This window comes from Dipodomys merriami, unplaced genomic scaffold (assembly GCF_024711535.1).
Source record: "Dipodomys merriami isolate MVZ:Mamm:240054 unplaced genomic scaffold, mDipMer1.0.p SCAF_11, whole genome shotgun sequence".
Classification (NCBI taxonomy): Eukaryota; Metazoa; Chordata; class Mammalia; order Rodentia; family Heteromyidae; genus Dipodomys; species Dipodomys merriami.
Window position 1 is genome coordinate 15,298,387 of NW_027202382.1, and position 19,866 is coordinate 15,318,252.

Consider the following 19,866-nt stretch of genomic DNA (forward strand, 5'->3'; position numbering starts at 1 on the left):
ATTTTCACTGTTATTACTGGCATGACATTGTTTATTTTTAAATTGTCTTTATTCAAATAAAACAATTTATAAAAAATTTTAGAATAAATTTACCTTTTTCCCTTTATTTTCTGATACCTTTCTTTTCAATCTCTCTCTAGCCCCACTCTCAACAAGTTAGTAATCTAGTTTTCTCTACCTTCAGTTGATAAAAAAGGGTCTAGGGTTTCTGATTTTAGACTTTCTTATTTCCCATACTTAACAACCTTTTAAGTTATGTTACTTCAGCTTAATTTTGATCATTGCGGAGATCTTCTACTTAAAAAATAATTTCAGAGAACTAATAAATCTAGAGAATGGTACATTTTATACTTTCTTTTTCGTATAGAAAAAAATGCCACAAAACTTTGTTTTTCTCAAATAGATTTTTTCCTCAAAAAGTGAATCCCGACTAAAACATCTGCTACAGCGAGCCCCAGATTATTGTCCAGAAACAATGGTGAGTCTTAGTAACTACAGAAGATTTTATCGAAATGAAACCAGCTAATGAATTATTTGGGGACCTAGCAAAACTTCAAATAGTATTGAAATTTGTGGGTAGAGTATAAGGTTAGGTAGAGTATAAGTAGATCTTTTTAATCTTCATATACATTACAGGGTAGAATATTATCTATCATCTTTTATTATCCTATTTTAGTATGTGAAAAAAATCGCAAATATGAATTTATTCGTTTTCAATTTCACTATAGTATTTTATCTATAATTTAGAATTTTATTTATTATTTATATTTTTACTAATTTTATGAAAACTGTAATAACTAGATCTTATACTTTTTTAGATTTTAAATAACTGGATTTGGGATAAGGGAAAATATATGACATATTACTCCTATTTTTCCATTTTCTGACATATTCTATATATATATAGTATATTGCTTATGTCTCTGAATCAGGTAACTGACCATTATCTCCAATGTTTGAGTTGTCTTCAGTGTTTGGAATGCTCCAAAGTCAGGCCAAGAAAGCCTGAGCTTGCATGAAAGAACCTTTTAGATATGGTGGCATCTAGATGTGGAAGGGGAAAAAAATCAATAGTCAGACTGACATATTTTCCTTAGATCACTCAACAGACACTTTTGTCTCTGTGTTTGGAAACATGATTTGTATGCTTATGACTAATGCGTAATTAGTCATTTTGTATCTCAGGTTTCTTTCTTTTCTAGAACATTGACTATATGGAATCAGCCATGATCAAATTAACGGTACATACTTTCTGTAGATATTGCTATGTATAGGAACTAGTTATGTGCATAAAAGCTTTTTGGTGATTCCAATTTCAGGTTGAAATTTGGAGTTGTATGAATTCATCTTTGCCAGGTAAGCAATAGAAGTGTAACATTTGACATTTTAAGTTAAGAAATTTTGATGAATGTAAAATCTGTGTCTCATAATCTAATGTTTTCTGGAGTTTTTATCTTCTTCCTTTTAGCACCTAAATTTTCAAATGTCTAATTTATTCTTGTCTATTCAGTCCTCAACAGTGTACTCTTATCTTCTATGATTCTAAACCTAGTCTTTGACATATACTAAAATGTCTTGATTCCTAGATCTTATGTCTTTTTCTCAGTATTTATCTCTGATTTCTCTCCAACATTTGATTTGGGGGCGGGGGTTAGCACTGGGGTTTTGAACTCAGGGACTCATGCTCTCCCAGGTTGCTTGCCCAGCTGATGTTCTACCACTTGAACCATGCCTCTAGCCCTGCTGTTCTGCTGGTTATTTTGGAGATGGAATCTTTTGGACTTTTCTGCTCAAGGTGGCTTTAAACCATAATCCTGGACGTTAGCCTCCTGAGCACCTGGGATTATAGATGTGAGTGACTGGAGCCTTTTGCAACACTTGATCTTGTTGATCATTTTAGGACTTCATCTTGGTCTTAGAACCTTGTTCTCTCTTACCTTTCTCCTCCTGTCATAAGAACTGCATCCTGTGTACAGAACAGAACTCTTCCCTTCTCTTTCCACACTCACCCTGGTAACAGTCTTTGCCAGAACTGTTAACTAATCAGCTCCAGGTTGGAAGGGAACTCTCAAATCTAGTTGTTGTTGTTGTTGTTTTAATGACTAATAGACACCTATATCTGAATTTTTACATCCCAGTAGCACCTGAAGTGCAAAACCAAAATTAAATTCATAATTGCTCCTTTTGTAAAGATACTATACTAAAAAATCTGCATATTATCTTCAGTTTCTTTCCTTTCTAGTTCCATTGACTGTCCTGTTGGAAAATATTGGATCTGCTTTTTTCCCTCCAAAAATATGTTAATAGGTTAGATCAGTCTATTGCCCTTTGAACTCCTAAAACACAAATAAAAAAGATTTTAATGAACTTTGAGAATAATTTGTATTTTGAAATCTTTGTTTATGGGTAAAGTGTTTATTTGCTTTTGCTCATTTTGCTTTGTTTTTTAATGGAATACTTCCATTTGTTGTCTTACTACTAATTTCTTTCTTTTTTTTTTTTCTTTTTCTTTTTTTGTCAGTCATGGGGCTTGAACCCTGGGCTTGGGTGCTGTCCCTCAGCTGTTCAGCTCAAGGCTAGCACTCTACCACTTGAGCCACAGCACCACTTCTGGTTTTCTAGCTGTTTAGTGGAGATAAGAGTCTCACAGACTTTCCTGCCTGAGCTGGCTTTGAACCATGATCCTCAAATCTCAGCTTCCTGAGTAGCTAGGATTACAGGCATGAGCCACCAGCACACAGCTTACTGCTAGTTTCTTTTGGACAACTGTTTTACTTTTTGCCTTGAGTCTGATATTCTTTAACATAAATAATAATATGACAATGTGGATTTGCAGATCTGTATTATTACAAGGAAGTAGCATACTTTTTTAAAAAAAGAGGATTTAGAATGTCCTACATTCATGTTTTTTCTCCTTTCATAATTATCTCTTTTTTAATTAATTAATTAATTAATTTTTTATTGTGAAAATACTGTACAGAGGGGTTACAAGATAATGAGGGCAAGATAATGAGTATATTTCTTATCAAGCATTGTTGCCTCCTCCTTTGTTTCCCTTTCCATCCCTTCCCATCTCGCACCCCCCCCATAATTATCTCTTGTATCTCATAATTTAGCAGTCACTTGTTGGGATTTATTATTTCAAAGGGCTCTAAAACAAATTAAAAGTCTTACTAATTTTCTTATCTCTTGACTTCATGATAATTTGGTTGGGTTGGTTGCATCAATTATTCCAAATGGTATTATCATTTTGCCCCCTGATTAAATGTGCCCATTAAAAGCAAAGCTTGGCTTACATAGGTAATTTGTACATGTTTTCTAAGTATCAGTTTCAAGCAGAATCATGAGGGGATTTTTTTGTTTTTGTTTTTTGTTTTTTTGGGTCCGGTCATGGGGCCTGAACTCTGGGCCTGCGCGCTGTCCCTCAGCTCTTCAGCTCAAGGCTAGCGCTCTACCACTTGAGCCACAGAGCCACTTCCGGCTTTTTCTTTTTGCTTATGTGGTGCTGAGGAATCGAACCCAGGGCTCATGCATGCAAGGCAAGTGCTCTACCACTGAGCCACCTTCCCAGCCCCGAGTTTTATGTTCTTCTATGTATTTATTATATTGGACATAAAAGACATCTCTTTTGTTTGCTTATTAAATTAAAATAGAACCTTGGTGTCTGATTAAATTGAAAAATTAAGAAGAGTCTTCTTTGCTTTCCTTGAACTATATATGTCCTCTGATAGAGATGCTATACAAAGTAAAAATAACTTAAAGAGAGCTTAGATTAAGTAGGAAAAAGAAAAAAAATTATGTTGTGTGTGAGAGAAGAGACTAATAGTGTTCGGAATAAGAGTGAAGGAAAGTACTTAATTTTGAGACCCTGCTGTTGGAGCTAGTTTCCTATGGACATCTGCTTTGACTTTCAGTGGTATCCATTGAAACAGTTTGGTATACTATTTGTCTTTGTCACTACTTATGACCATTGTGAACATTTTGTTTTTAAGGTGTGTTTAAGAAGTCTGATGGCTGGGTTGGCTTAGGCTGCTGTGAACTGGCTATTGCTTTGGAGTGTCGACAGGCATGCAAGCAGGTAACACCTAGCAATCAGACTTTTAAGCATCATGGAGTGCATTTTGGACTTAACTGTGCATATGTTTTGGACCTTAGCTCCTTTATAGCTTAAGAGAGATAACACACAAAAAGTGTTCCTTTTCTACTTAATGCTTTTGCAGTTTTGGCAGCTTCATGTAAGACCCTAAACTTTGTCTTATTCTTTCTTATTTCTCCTCTCTGCCACACAAAGAAAGGACTTATTTTAGAATCAGGGGTTTAATACTTTGTCTAGGTCATCCTGACAATGCTGGGTGACTCCAAAGGGCCATTTAAATTTAAGATATGCTTGGATGACCACAGTTTCACCAGATGACTATTTTGTTTTTATCTTCCTTCCCTCTTGCATCTTGGCTTTAACCCTAAGCCTGTCTCTTCTACCATCCCTTCTCTACTTCTTAAGAAGAGTGTGATTCCTACAGTAATTAATACAATCTGTCTATGATCTAGTTCATGTTAGGACCCAGAGTTCTCTACTGCTTATTTCCATAGTGGCTCTTCAGAATAGGGAAACTGGATTCCTGGCTTCTCTACTCCATGTAGTAGGTGTAGACTTAATTGAAAAACTAGTTGTTTAAGTGGATCAGAAGCCTCAGCTGGGGAGCCTTCTCTTATCTTCTAGGGACTGGTCTCTGGAGTTATGAGATACAGTATTACCTTCACTTTTCTACACAATACTGTACTGATAGCCTGGGCAATACTCTTTGGGCAGCATATGGCCTAGACATGTGCTGTTCTCTTCCAGACATCAAAGTAAAACTCAGTTGTACGGTATTTGAACTATAGTGGATCTGATGGGACATAAAACAGTTTATTCATACATTCTGCTTCTTGCCCTCCCTGTCTTCATCAGCTATCTTGTGCAAGTTGCTTGACCCTAGGTGACAGAATAGGAGGAAATAAACATGGGACCAGAGTCCATGGTTCTGGAACTATGTGTCTCAAATGGAGACTAATGTCATGTCATAAATAACCATCTCTCAACAGATTTATTTTGGCTTGTTTGAACTATGTACTTAACTGTGATAACTAACTTGCTATTTCTTTGAGTCCCAGTCACTGTCTTTAGAGGGAATAATATCTTCATCATAAACTTGAGAGAATTAAATAAAAGTAACTTTTGTAATTGCCTGCCATGATACCCTTTCCTTCTTTAGTTGCCCTCTCTGGGAAATTGGCTGGATAGGTTCAGTATAAATCTTCAAATATGAAGCATTAAAAAAAAGCAAAATATGAGTGCCCTGGCAGAGCTTCACAAGAAAATTTGCTATGGCAGAGCTTCACAAGAAAATTCACCAGAGTGGAATTCAGTCTAAAAAAAAATCTTCTGATTTACATTTCCTTCAAAGTCATCTAGTTTCCAAAATAACAAAAGAACCATGTTATTATGTGAGATTAAAACCATAAAAGTTAGAATGAAGCTCTAGTATATTGGATAGGTCCTAGGATGATGTTTGTTTTAAAGACACTGCATGAAATTTGTTTTAGGAACTTTTCAATATTTGAGTATAAGGTTTTCTTTGATGAAATAAAGAATATTACACCAGCAATTAACATATACTGATCTGTGTCCTCTTTTGTCCTATGTGTAACAAATTAATAAAGATTTTGTTGGCTTTTAGGCATCTTCAAAGAATGATATTTCTAAAATTTGCAGAAAAGAATACGAGGTAAGCATTTTATGTAGCAAATTTGGATGTACTATTTAGATGTTATCAGAATTAAAATCGTGTGTGTGTGTGTGTGTGTGTGTGTGTGTGTGTGTGTGTGTGTGTGTGTCTGTGTACAAGTACTGGGACTTAAATTGAAGGCCTAGTCACTGTCCCTTAGGTTTTTTGCAGAAGGCTAGTGCTCTACCACTTGAACCACAGTTCTGTGTTCAGTTTTTTGGTGGCTAATTAGAGATAAAGAGTCACACAGATTTTCCTACCCAGGCTGACTTTGAGCCATGAACCTTAGATCTCAGTCTCCTGAGTAGTAGGTATGGAGCCACCAGCACCTGGCTAAAATCACTTCAATATTAAATGAATTTTTATATAAATTGCCTTTTAACCTTGCAGAAAATTTAGCTTTAACAAAAATGTCATTTATTTTGTTTGGAAATGTTTTGGCTTTATTTAACTTTAGTTGAAATGAATTACTAATTTTAAAGAAATGTCTAGATTTCACATACAAAAGGTTTGTGACATTTTTGTAACAGAGCAACAGTACTAAAGAGGTAAAATAAGTTGTTTTTTGTTGTTGTTTTGTTTTGTTTGTTTTAATAGAGTCTCATATCCTTTTATGTCCCTGTTTCTGTCTCAGGACCGATTTAGGCGTCTATATTTATAAACTAGTTCTAACATAAAGAAATGTGTAGGGCTGGGAAGGTGGATCAGTGGTAGAGCGCTTGCCTTGCATGCATGAGGCCCTGGGTTCGATTCCTCAGCACCACATAAGCAAAAAGAAAAAAGCCGGAAGTGGCACTGTGGCTCAAGTGGTAGAGCGCTAGCCTTGAGCTGAAGAGCTGAGGGACAGCGCCCAGGCCCAGAGTTCAGGCCCCACCACCGGACCCCCCCCCCAAAAAAAAATGTGTAAACAAATAAGGCTTGGATATGATTGTGTGGGCCTGAACCAAAGTGTGAGGTTTTATTAGAAAAACTAATTAAGAGCACAAGGACTGGAAGCATGGCTCAAGTGGTAGAGCTCTAGAGTGAGAGAACCTGAATTATTCCAAAAGTAAGAAAGAAAGTAAGAGAGAATAGGAGGGAGGAAGGGAGCAAGGGAAAGAAAGAGTATGGTTGGGAGGGAAGAAGGGAAGGAGGTAGAAAAGATAAGGGAGGAGGAAGAGAGGTAGGTGGGGAAGGAAGAAAAAAAGATAATGGAGGAGAGGGGAGGGGGAAGAAGGAGAAGGAAGGAAGGGAGAACAGATAATAAAATCAGATGGCTACTGTAACATCAGACTTTCTTAAGATCTTACATTTGGGAAAATACAAATACTGCTGGGAGCCAGTGGCTCATACCTATAATCCTAGCGACTCATGTGGTTTGAAACCAGTCCAGGCAGAAAAGTCCCGGTGAAACTCTTTTCTTCACTTAACCACTAAAAACTGGAAGTGGTGCTGTGGCTCAAAGTGGTAGAGTGCTAGCCTTGAGCAGAAAAGCTTAGGGACAATGCGTAGGCCCTGAGTTCAAGCCCCATGAGCGACAAACAACAACAAAACCTAAGTTATTGAGGTTATATTAAATCTGAAACTCTTATCTCTGAATGATATTTCAAGCACAGTGATATATAAATGGGAGAAATATTAGAATGAGAGTAAAGGAGGTGGTTTTACATAATGAACATAGGAGTAGCCAAGCACTGGTGGCTCATACCCGTAGTCCTATCTACACTGGGGACTGAGACTTGAGGAACACAGTTGGAAGCCAGACCATGCAGGAAAGTCTGAGACTCATCTCCAATAAACTACTCAGAAAAAGCCAGAAGTGGCACTGTAGATCAAGTGGTAGAATGCTAGCACTGAGCAAAAGAAGACAATGCCCCAAGCTCTGAATTCAAGCCCCAGGAACAGCACACACAAAAAAGAAGATAGATATAGATGATTGTCCTTGATAGGAAAAGTTTCTTTTGTGGGCTAATTTGTTCATTTTGGGAACCCCATTATTACATGTGACAATTTTATTGTTTTTCCTAGTGTAAGGCCATTAGGAGACTTAAATGTTCATGCCACATTCATCATTTTTATATTTAAACATTAAGATTCCTATTGCTTTTAATAGTCTGTTCTCTTAGAAAAGAAACCTACAGTCACTAAGCTGCTTCTAGTTACAGTTTCTAATCTTTTTGTTTCTCAAAGCCTATAATTATATCTCTTGATTAACATTTTTAAACTTAGAGTTATTTATTTTTGTTCCTTTGTATGATTTACTAAATTCTATCTGTTCTTCTGAAGATAAATTTCCAAATTAACTACAGCTGTCTTCAGTTCTTATTAAAAAACCTTGCTACAAAAAAAAAAAACACAAAAAAACCCCAAAACAACAAACCAAAAAAAAAACCCTATAGAGTCTTTTTTTCTTTTCTGTTTCTTGTCTTCTACCTTTTAAGTTACCAATTTTAGTTTCTCTTGAGAAGAGTAGCTAACTGATAATTCCTTATTTTCTTCTACACAATGTCTGACACTGTCTGTCTCCTGTAGTCTGTCCTCCATTATTTTAGTGTGCTTCCTTCTCTTGTCTGGATTCTACATTGCCCTGAGAAGGCTGCCAATATGTGTTGATGAAAGACGGGACAGGAAGGTAAGAGAGTTAAACACTGTCCTATGATAGAGATAAGAACAGTTTGTTTCCCCAATCTATTCAGTCCTTTTCTAAAAGTGTACATGGTAAGAGTTTTTTTTATTTTTATGTTAAAAACTGACCCTACAAATTATTCAAGATAATTCAAGATTTAGTTTGATTTTCTTATACATTATTTAGAAATAAAAAGAGAAGACAATAATTTATGAAGAAAATGGTTCTTCATTATAAATTTTAAAGAAGTTAGCATTGAATTCAGTTTAGAAATAATGCCTATTTTCCATGAAGTAAATTGAGTAAGTTTGGGGGTAACATAGTCTCTTTTAACTTGTTGATTATTTATTAGTGTGAAAATAACTTGTAACTGAACTTTTAGTTTCTATTCCTTACCCCTGGACTGCTCCCTGGCTGAGTTTAGATGTTTAGGCCATTCCTTTAGGCATACAATTTTAGGGGTAGCATTTACCCTGAATGATAGTTTTGTGTAGTCTGATTAAAGATTCAGAGAGTAGGGTAATTACATTTGGAAAACTGCTGCAGAGTTCCTTTTTGAAGGAATTTCCTAAGATATTTACTTAAATGAATGAAGTTAAAAAACATAATTCATTTCAGTTCTGCTTTGTTCTAACCAACTAAGGATAAACCAGTTATGTGTAAGTCATTGTTACATTAGATTCTGTAGAGTGATTTTTTTTTTCCTTATACACATTGATAGTATTTATTAAACATGGAGAGACAGTTTTATGTAATAGAAAAACACAGCTTTTGGAATCAGACTTTGGTTAGATTTCTAATTAAGCTGCTTAGAGCCTAACTTCAAGTAATGAATTATATGTAATTGAGTAAATTAATTAAAATATGTACTGCAGTATACAAGGGCTCAGGGAAATCAGAGCAAATAGTCCAGAGTTATCAGGGAAATTTTTACAAAAAAGCAACACCTGAACGGACTGGTATAATTTGGTTAATAAGACTGTGAATCAAAGGCATGTTAATAAAAATGGTTGATTTAGGGGACAAAGAGAAGACAGGCCTGTTTGGACTGAGTATCTGTGTTTGGGTATGCAAGTGGGATCAGATCCTGGAAAGTTGACATTTCAACACATTTAATAATGAGTTAAACTATTCATGATGAAGATTCTGTGTATACAGGTGTACATATATGCCTGAATATATACATATAATCTCCAATATTTTAGAAAGTTTAAATTCCTAGTGTGTACAGACTAAATTTTAGACTCTCTAAACCCATCTAGCTTTCTAGCTTAGCTAAAAAGAGATAAGACTCAGCACCAGAATAGCAATACAGTCAAGTATTCAAAAGTAAGTCAGAGATTTGAAGGCAGAATATGTTATGATGGACTAAATATTGGAAATGACATTTAAGAAGATAGACTAGCAATTCTTTTAATTCTTTTAAATCTTTTAAGCCTGTGTCCTTGTATTGATTTACTATTTTCCAGGGCATGGAGATACTATATAGTTTTTCTCTTTCTGGTAATGGGGCAGACCTGGTAGCTAGACTAGTCTTCCAGGTGAAGACAATTTAAAACACTAGCTTAATTTTTAGAAACTATAGAATGCCCAGAGCTCCATGACAGAATATTTTAGTTGTAATAGCAACTATTTTGCTTAAAATTCAATTGCTTTGTAAAAAAGGCTCCACTGAAATACCTCCTAGTGACTTGCCTTTATAATCTCTCATCTTCCTTAATGAAATAATATCAAATTTCTGAAGAAAGTCAAGAAGTAAAAGGCAAAAAAAATATAAAGGAAAGTCAAGAGAAAAATCTTTAAAAAAGAAACAAAAACCCATAAATATCTGATTTCTGACATTAAAGTATGAAATGGATTTATGAATCCCAGATTAAAATATCTCATTACTTCACAGCTTTAATCAGGCACCTGAATTCCATTTTCCAACCTCACAACACCTTAATGATGTTCATTCTGTCATGGAGCTCTGGTTCTATGAGAATACTGAGATAAAATTAAGACTGAAGCCAGGTGCTGGTGGCTTACACCTGTAATCCTAGCTACTCAGGAGGCTGAGATCTCAGGATCAGGTTCAAAGCCAGCCCAGGCAGGAAAGTCCATCTCTTCCTCCAATAAACCTCTCAGAAAACTGAAAGTAGCTCTCTGGCTCAAGTGGTAGAGTGCTTCCCTTGAGCTGAAGAGCTGAGGGACAGAGCCTAACCCCAGGATTCAAGCCCCACAACTGACAACAACAACAACAAAAGACTGAGGATATTGAAGGGGCTTGTAAACCCACAAAACCAAAGGCAATCAACCTTGTCAGTTCAAGTTGCAGCTCTGTCAGCACCACCTGTGAACACTATGCACTAAGTGCATAAGACATATACAGATAGTAGATAGTCATATGGTTTAAAATTCAAAGTGGTTATTAAGCCAGGCACCTATGGCTCATGCCTGTAACCCTGGCTACTCAGGAGGCTAAAATCTGAGGATCGCAATTCAAAGCCAGCCTAGTCAGGAAAGTCTATAAGGCTCTTACCTCCAACAAACTACAGAAAAGGCAGAAGTAGAGTTCTTATTTAAATGGTAGAACACTAGCCATGAGTAAAAGAAGCTCAGGGATAGTGCCTGGACCCTGAGTTCAAGCCCCAGGACCTTCACAAAAAAGAAAAAAACAAAATGGTTATAACCAAAAGTTTATTTCCCATTTCTTATACTACAACCACCAAGTTCCTAAAGTTACCAAAGATAATTAGGCACATAAAAGTGTACATGTATAAACAGTGCTTTTCTATCTGCTTGTACCACATATGGTAGCCTACCATACACTTTGTTCTGCCTCTGGATGCCAGTATAAGTGACATATATTTATATATACCCACAAGGTCTGTACAGTGTAACCTCAGGAAGTACCACAATAAAATGTTCTGCTTCAAGATTTATTTATTTTTGCTTATTTTTGTTGTTAACCTTGATTCTAGACTTAATACCAAAAACACAAAGAAAAACAAAAAGTAGTCTAATTTAATGATTAGGAAGAAGGGATGACAGGGCCCTAGTATGGGCATGTAAGGCTCCTAAGCTTCACTGTGATTAGATTTGGACTGCCATGATTTTAAGAATAGAAGACACCATCTTGTATAGCAAGGGACAGTTGTACTATCCTTCACTCTGTCAGCTTTTGGCTGTTTTAACCAAAAGAATTATGTGGGTGGGGCAATAGCTCAGAGGCCTTTGGTAGCACCTAAATAAATAAATATAAATAAAATCATGTATCACTTTGCCCTAGCATAGCCTTAAGGCCCTAAATATAAAGTGTTGCTTTAGTTAATGCTAAAGAAATACCAAGAATTATTGGAGTAAAACTAAATTAGAAATCTGTACATGGAGGCTTTGTAAATATTAAAATGCTGTACAGGTATACAGTACCAGAGTACATTTGAGCCGTTACCTGCAGCTGATGAGCTCCAAAAAGAGCGAAACCTATTAGGTCCTGCAGTACTGGCTTAAGATAGTGTAATACTTTGATTATATACTTCCTGTATGTTGTTTTGTATTATAAATTGAGGACAGGAGTGACTCCTATTTGGTCTCCTTGCTGCTAGTGTATTTCCTTTCCAGGCCATTCTTTAAAAAGTTACTTGAATGAGATCATCCCCAAAGGGAAATCTAATCAGATTAGATTGTTATCTGGTCTGATATTAAATGGTCAATTTTTTCCTACTGGGCAATGTCAGAGTTTTGTTTGTTGGTTTGTTTTTGTGATACTGGGAGCACTATTGAACTATATCCTGAGCCTAACTTAAATGCTTTAATTACCTCTACTTAATGATAATTCCAGAATCTTCTCTGCTGAGCTACTGAAACCACTATTAGATAGGCCTACTTTTTATGTTCTATTAGAACAATAACAAATTTGCCAAAATTGATTGGTTCCAAATCCACCAAATTGATTATTGCTTTTTCTACTATACTTTCCCTTCTCTTTCCCCTACCTCTGTAAAACACCATGCTCACACATATGCACACACTCACATTCTAAAACAGAAATGACATTTTTCTTATATTTTTCATTGGATTATATAAAAAGTCCTTCCAGATAACCTACTAAGAGCCTAGTAGTTATTATCTATTTTTAAAATCATTTCTCACCAATTACTAGCTATCAAATCCTAAAGATATGCCTCCTAAATATATCTTTTGTCAGCAGCCTTTCCAGATCCTTGGTTATTGCCTTAGCTCAGACCTTTATTCCACTTTACTAGATGTCAAACCAGTTTTCCTAAGAACTCTCCTCTTTTCTACCATCTCCTCCTTTTCCTAGAATGTTTTTTTTTACTAATCTGATGTGTCACTCTTTTCCTTGAAACCTTTAGTGGCTCAGCCTGGTATATCAAACTTTTGTCAATCTAGCTCCTGGCTTTTCCCTTCTTTATACTTTAGCGACATGGTACTTGTAATTTCCCAGATTGACCATGTTGTTTTATTTGTTAGTTGTATAACTTGTTTGTTCTACCTGGATCCCCCACATCTAATGGTATATTCAAGTTGGTTTCTATCAGCTATGAAGATTGTTACATATCCAGTGTTGCAAGTCAGTTTCTAGCTTGAAACTACCTTGTGGGTAGGGGTATTTATAACATGAATATCAACAAGTAATACAAACTAGGACTTTTCTCCTTCCCTGATACACTCTATTTCTCCCACAACCCTGTTCACTAGTAACCTTTGCTTCAAATTCTAGCTTAGATGGCACCTCTTAGAAACTTTTCCTCTTTTCCTTCAATACACATAAAATTGATGGCTACTTCTTACATGCTTTATCATGGCATTAGTCGCCTGAAAGTGTAAATGTGTTTATGTATTTCTTTTTACCTCTTGAGTTCCTAGAGCAAAATCCATATGATTGCCTGTTTCTATTTTCATTCATTTATTTAACACTCACCAAACTGATACATTTGATATGTATCAGGAATTGTTCCCAGGGTACAAAGATGGAAGTATTTGGCCACTGTCTACAAGAAGCTCATAAGTTTAGTCTATACTCTAGAACATTACAAATTTGGTGAGATAAGTACCTTGCTAAAAGTCTGTAAAGACATTTTGGGATATAGAGGAGAAAACTATCCAGGTAAGACTTAAGGGGTGAGCAAAAAGTTGTTGCCTGTAAGTAGTATAATAGTTCTACAGATAAAACAAAAACAAAAACAAAAAAACAACTTTAGGCAGTCTCACTATGTTTCCCAGGTTAAGCTTGAACTTGTAGGTTAAAATGATTCTCTCACCTTCTTCCTACCTCCCTGAGTAGTTGAGATTGCAAGTGTGCATCACTGCATCCAGCTTAGACACAGTTTTTATCTAGTACTTTTCACTTGACCACTTGAATTATTCAGTTAATTTTATGTAGAATCCTGTATAACTTTCTATAACTGAGTAGAAAAACACTGAGTATTATATCTGATGTCACAGTAATGTTATATAGTAAAACATCTCAAACTATATAGCCTAAAGCAATAATAATTTATTATTTCTCAAGAATCTAAGGCCTAGCTAGGTAGCTCTCATCTGGGTCTCGGGTTATGGTAGATCCTTACCTGAGTACTACTGTAGTTTTGATCTGCTCTTAAATAAGATGAATAGAGTGAGCTTATTAGAAAGAGAAGGACAATTAGAATTGCATTCATCCAGTCAAAAGAGTATAGAGAGTTGGTAGCAGATGGCTTTTTACTAGTGATCTAGATTATTTTATAAGTATTCCTGAGGCCATTGGATCCCAGGGAGGGTAACATATGTTGGGTAGTTGAAAAGTCAAAACAAAAATGTATGGAAACAAGAGGTTTTTTTCTTCATTGTTGTTTTTGTTTTCTTTTTGTTTTGTTTATTTGTCTTGGGGAGGGTTAAGGGGGATGCAGAACTGGAAGGACAAAGGGTGAACAAATGCAGCAATAGTACTGATTAGGCCTTATGTTGAAAATGAACTATACAATTTGTGGGTGAGAATGGGAGGGAAAATCTGGGAGAGAGTGAGAAAAGAGGTGACACTGGCCAAAAAGAAATATGCTCATTACCTGTCTTATGTAACTGTAACAGCCCTGTGCATCACCTTTATAATAACAATAAAAAATTAAAACAAAACAAGGATTCATGAGTGAAGAGAATATAAACAAGGTCATTAGTGAAGAACATTAAGAATACTTGTCACTACTCATACTTCTTGAGAAGCTCTAGCAGAAAGTGTTCAGACTGGGTAAATTCAATAGTCCCTATCTATCAGGCCTAGGGTTTTATTATTGTTTTTATTTTGTTTATTTGCTTTCTTTAAATGAATGAACTAAGTGGTTCTTTTAATGGAATACTATTTAGTGGAGAAAATGAATGCAGTAGAGTGGTTCTAACCATGTAGATGTATCTTTGAAATAGGTTTTAATGTTATTGACCTAGTTCTTTAACAAGTTCAAATCACTTAATGGGGAAGTGATTTAGCTGTACTATAGTGAAAAGCTAAAATCAACTCAAAAATGGTTTTCCATCCATTTTTATTTATATTCACATAATGATGATAATAATTCACTCTCTTTCAATTATAAATAACATTAATCATAGCTGGAAAGACCTGAATATCCAAATGACTTTGAGCAAAGAGTTCTTCATCAGGTTTTCCTTCTTGTTTTATTTTTCTTACAGTGACCTTAACACAGAATAGTGTTTTCTGAATTGTAATCTAAGATGTCTTTCTGATACTAATTCTAGTATCAGGCTCTGCTTTTGATTTTTTCTATGGTCTATGGCAAGTTTTCTGTTGCTGAGAAATAGTTTCTCTCAAATTTTGGTCTCAAGAAGAAGGCTACATAGAACAATCTTTGAAGTCATGTGTAAAATTTAGATTTTGTGCCCTAGGGGCTGGGAGCATGGCTCCAGTGGTAGAGTGCTTGCCTGGATTTCTGTGTCGCTCCCACAAAATCCAATTCCATAGAGAAATACCTGGGAAGCTCAGGTGATTCCATTATACATCCAGCTGTGTTTGACAACTACTAAGATGGTTGTATGAAAAGTTTACTTCCCTAAATGTTCTTTATTGGATTATTTTCTGGAAAGTGTTTTATAAAATAATTGATATTTGAACATTGTAACTCTTCCTATAACACACACATATACACATTCACACATGAAATAAATCTGTTTTATAACATATCACCTTCCCAGTTCAAGATTTTGACCCCCAATATGTGTTAGGCATTTTCAGCCTTGGACTTAGAAAATATTAAACAATTTGATAACCTGATTTGCATATAAACCTAAAACTGAATAAAATTAGAAATTCTTTTTGGTTGTTAATTTCTGTTTGTTTTTCTTGGTTTACAGAATGCTCTTTTCAGTTGTATTAGCAGAAATGAAAGTAAGTATAACATCAATACAGTTTGCTGAGCATGATTAGCAGTTGTACCCATTATCAAGAACCTGGCATTATAACTTATATTTGTTAATAAGCCATCTGAAGGAATGTGCACAGCAGCATTCTGCTGGACTCTTTTCACATATTCAAGTCATTCATGTATTATAACAGTTTCCACATCCTAATCAAAGATTTATAAAGCAGAGACATTTGAGCTAGCAATAACCTGATAACAGAGTCACTTTCAGAGTTTAAGCACATCCATATTATATAATATAGTCCTTGCTAAGGATTTGCAGCTGAGTTCATTCAGCAGGCATTTATTCAGTGTTTATTTGATGTGGGGTAAGCATACTTCTGTGGGACTCTAGGACATGGTAGGGTATGTGATAGCACACTGATAAAGTGATATAAGTCAGAGGAAAAAGGTTCAGTCTTATGAGTGCTTACAGATGACTTCATGGAGTCGGTAGCTGAGCTGGGCCTTGAAGAGTGGATAAGATGTGAACAGTCGAGACCAGAGGATAACAGTAGTTAGCGATGAGAAAAGATACCCTGAGTAACCAGTAACTATTTAGCTTGGCAGAAAAGTATATTGAAGGACAATAAGCATGCCTATAGTTTCTACCCTTCCAAACTGAGGCTTCATTCAAGATTTCCAAAATTGTATCTAGCATGTAATCTTAGTTCCTCCCTCAATGACTGGGAAACCAGGGTAATGGGAATTAGAAGATAAGTATCTTTTTGCCTTGTTTTTTCTGTGCTTACCTTTCTCCACTACCACCCCTTGTGTATCTCCACTGAGGTTTAAAATATGGCCATAAATAATTGGTTCTTATGGAGCTAGGAATGAAGCTCTTGCCCTTATTATGATTCCCACATCTGACTCCTAACCACTCATCTCCTTCTGTCCAGATGCTTGAAAGGCAACCCATTATATATAAAATATCTCATTATTTAGCCCAAAGCGGCCCAGAACTCACCCAGGCTGCCTCATAGTCACAGTCCTCCTGACTGCTGGAATTTACAGGCATATACTACCATACCTAGCCCCAATGATTTTTTTAAAAATCATAAATCCAGAGTCATCTTATTTCAGATGACTTATTTTTCAGTATTGGGGCAAATCATATCTATCGTGAAGACTATTCTCCATTTAGCCATATTCTTGCAGGTGATGTACAGTTATAAAGGTATTAAATTTATTAGATTATCCTGATATCTCAGTTTTTATTGGTCCTATTTTATAAATGCAAGGCATTTGGGATTTTATTATTTCTACTTTGTTTTGCTCAAATATTGAAAGAAGCTATTTCAGTGATTTTCAACATGGGGACTTTTGGCATTTGTGAAGATAGTTTTACTTGCATGAAATTACTGTGTGGATTTCAAGACCTTTACTGACCCTGGCCTCTATACATTAAATGGTAGCAGCTGTCTCCAAATCACCATGACAACCAGGAATGTTTCCACATTCCTTACTGTTCCTGTTAAGGTCTATTGGACTGTAGACTATAAGTCAATGAACACTAACTTTCTTATATCAGTGAGCACTTGAATGTCCCCATGACTATGCCCACAATAGTGCAATATTTGTCTCGCATGACATATTTTTATTTCTCAAATTCAGATAGAAAGATGTCATTATGCTGATAACTTCATGTTAACAAAAAGCTGTTTCCATGATCTTTTCCTCCCTATAGTGGGCTCAGTGTGTTGCAGTTATGCAGGCCATCACACAAACTGCCGTGAATACTGTCAAGCCATTTTCCGAACAGACTCTTCTCCTGGTCCATCTCAAATCAAAGCTGTGGAGAATTATTGTGCTTCTATTAGTCCACAATTAATACACTGTGTGAACAATTATACCCAGTCCTATCCAATGAGGAACCCAACAGATAGTAAGTAAAAGGCAGATATTCTTCTTATTTCAATCCTTGGTAAGAGTTTATAAAAAGGAAGTGATACATTCTTGTGGATATCTGTGGTCTAGGTCACTAGGGAAATGTCTGACTTTGACGTTCAGATTTGGCAGATTGGACATTATTGTCACAGCTAAAAGGTACCAAGAAAGATGAAACTGTAGAGAGTATGAAGAAATGGGAATTGTCTAGTCTGTCTGAGAATGAAAGAGTTCTTTGGTATGGATAATTTGGAGGGAAGTTGGGTAATGAACACTAGAATCTCAAATTATCATACCTTTTGACCTAGCAATTCTATTTCTCATAAATTATCCAGCAGGCAAATTTCCACAAATTTTCAAGAATATGTTGTATATGCACATATCGGTATAATAGAAAGAAATTAGAAATAACCCAAACATCCATCAGTAGGATGTTGATTAAATAAATTATGATGTCAGGCACTGGAGGCCACATCCATAGTCCTAACTACTCAGGAAACAGACCTGAAGAATAACTCCAGGCAGAAAAATCAGATTCCATTTCCATTTAACCACCACAGAGCCAGGCTGGAGGCATAGCTCAAGTGGTAGAGTACCAGAAGCCAAGCAAAAATGTGAGTTCAAGTCCTGGTACTAGCAGAAACACAAAAATAAACTATGTTATATCTGTATATTAACACTTTGCAACCAACAAAAGAAGAAAGGAACACATTTTTATAGAAGGCTGGGAATACATAGTTCATGTAGTAGAGTGCTTGCCTAGCATGTGCAAAACCCAGGGTTTAAGCTTCAGTACTGAAAAAAAAAGTCTAAGATAAATTAAGGAAAAAAAGCAAATTACAGAATTAAAGGTATAATGGGATATATTTTAATTGTATATGTAATTAGCCCATGTTATATATTTCTCTAATGCTTTGTTACTTATCAGTAGGTGGTTATTACTTTAATAATTAAAATTTCATGAAAATTAGAAGTCTGTTTCTTTTTACATAATATTCTGGAATCTATTTTCTTCATGTAGAAGTAATCAAATTTTTACAGAACTGACTAATTAGCTGCCAAGAGACAATGTTTTGATTTTTGCCAGCATATTGAAAGACTTGCTTTTATAAACTCAAAAGCAATGTGACTTGTTTGGCCACAATTAAAATCTGTTCTTTGAGGCTTTTGACATTCTATGATGTGGCTGTGTGGTGAAAATCAAAGCATGAAGCACTTGCCACAATAACTTTTATTTGTTTAAAGGCAGATCTATGTTTCCTGACATTTAGACTACACAAAGGTGCTGGTAGAGCTAAGAAAATAGAAGATAATAATTCTTTAAAAAGGCCCAAAGAGGTCTTAAAGAGAAGAGCAACCATCTCAAACATCTATCCTAACACAGAAGAATATGAAAAAGACCACTGCAGGGTAGTTTTTTTCAAAAATCAAAGACACCTGAGAGAACTCAAAGAGGCCCTTCTGGCTGGTTAAACTGTTCTTTCATTTCGTATTCTTTGTAGTAAATTAAAGGCAGACAATTGGGAGTATAATTCAGTGAGAGTACATGTACTAATTAGCATGTAGGGGGCTTTGGGTTTAGTCCCCAACACTAAAAAGAAATGCTATTGCACTATTTAAATTAGCTTACACAGATGTCTGAAAATGTTGTGCTATCTTGGATATAATGAAATACAGTGTTGTTTTGTTTTGTTTGTTTTTGTCCATCCAGGCCTGGACACTATCCCTTAACTCTTCAGCTCAAGGCAAGTGCTCTACCACTTGAGCCACAGTGTCACTTCTGGTTTTCTGGTGGTTTATCAGAGATGAGTTTCACGGATTTTCCTGCCTTTGCTGGCTTTGAACTGCAATCCTCAGATTTCAACCTCCTGAGTAGCTAGGATTACAGGCATGAGCCACCGGCACCTGGCTAATGTTTGGGTTTTTGCCATAAATATTAGTCATTTCTCTCACAGCCAAGTATCTCTGGTGGCTCATGATTAATCCTAGCTACTTAGGAGGTTGAAATCTGAGGATCATGGTTTGAAGCCAGCCCAGGCAGGGAAGTCTGTGAAGACTCTTTATCCCTAATTAACCACCCAAATACTAGAAGTGAAGTGGTGGTTGAACATGGTAGAGTACTAGCTTTGAACAGAAAAGCTCAGGGAGAGCTCCTAGGCCTTGAGTTCAAGCACGACAATTGACAAAAATAAATACACAAATTAAAATCTCCAGT

General features: G+C 35.8%; 1 protein-coding gene across 2 annotated transcripts in view; it reads left to right on the top strand.

The window, feature by feature from the left end:
• The window catches only part of Reck (reversion inducing cysteine rich protein with kazal motifs), a 59,523-nt gene that overhangs the window by 15,437 nt on the left and 24,220 nt on the right, over nucleotides 1-19,866 (top strand). For both annotated transcript variants that reach the window (XM_070009743.1, XM_070009752.1), the window contains 6 exons: nucleotides 404-478; nucleotides 1,320-1,356; nucleotides 3,993-4,078; nucleotides 5,721-5,768; nucleotides 15,718-15,751; nucleotides 17,452-17,649. In XM_070009743.1, coding sequence (XP_069865844.1) covers nucleotides 404-478; nucleotides 1,320-1,356; nucleotides 3,993-4,078; nucleotides 5,721-5,768; nucleotides 15,718-15,751; nucleotides 17,452-17,649 — 478 coding nt within the window. The remainder of the gene's footprint in view (nucleotides 1-403; nucleotides 479-1,319; nucleotides 1,357-3,992; nucleotides 4,079-5,720; nucleotides 5,769-15,717; nucleotides 15,752-17,451; nucleotides 17,650-19,866) is intronic.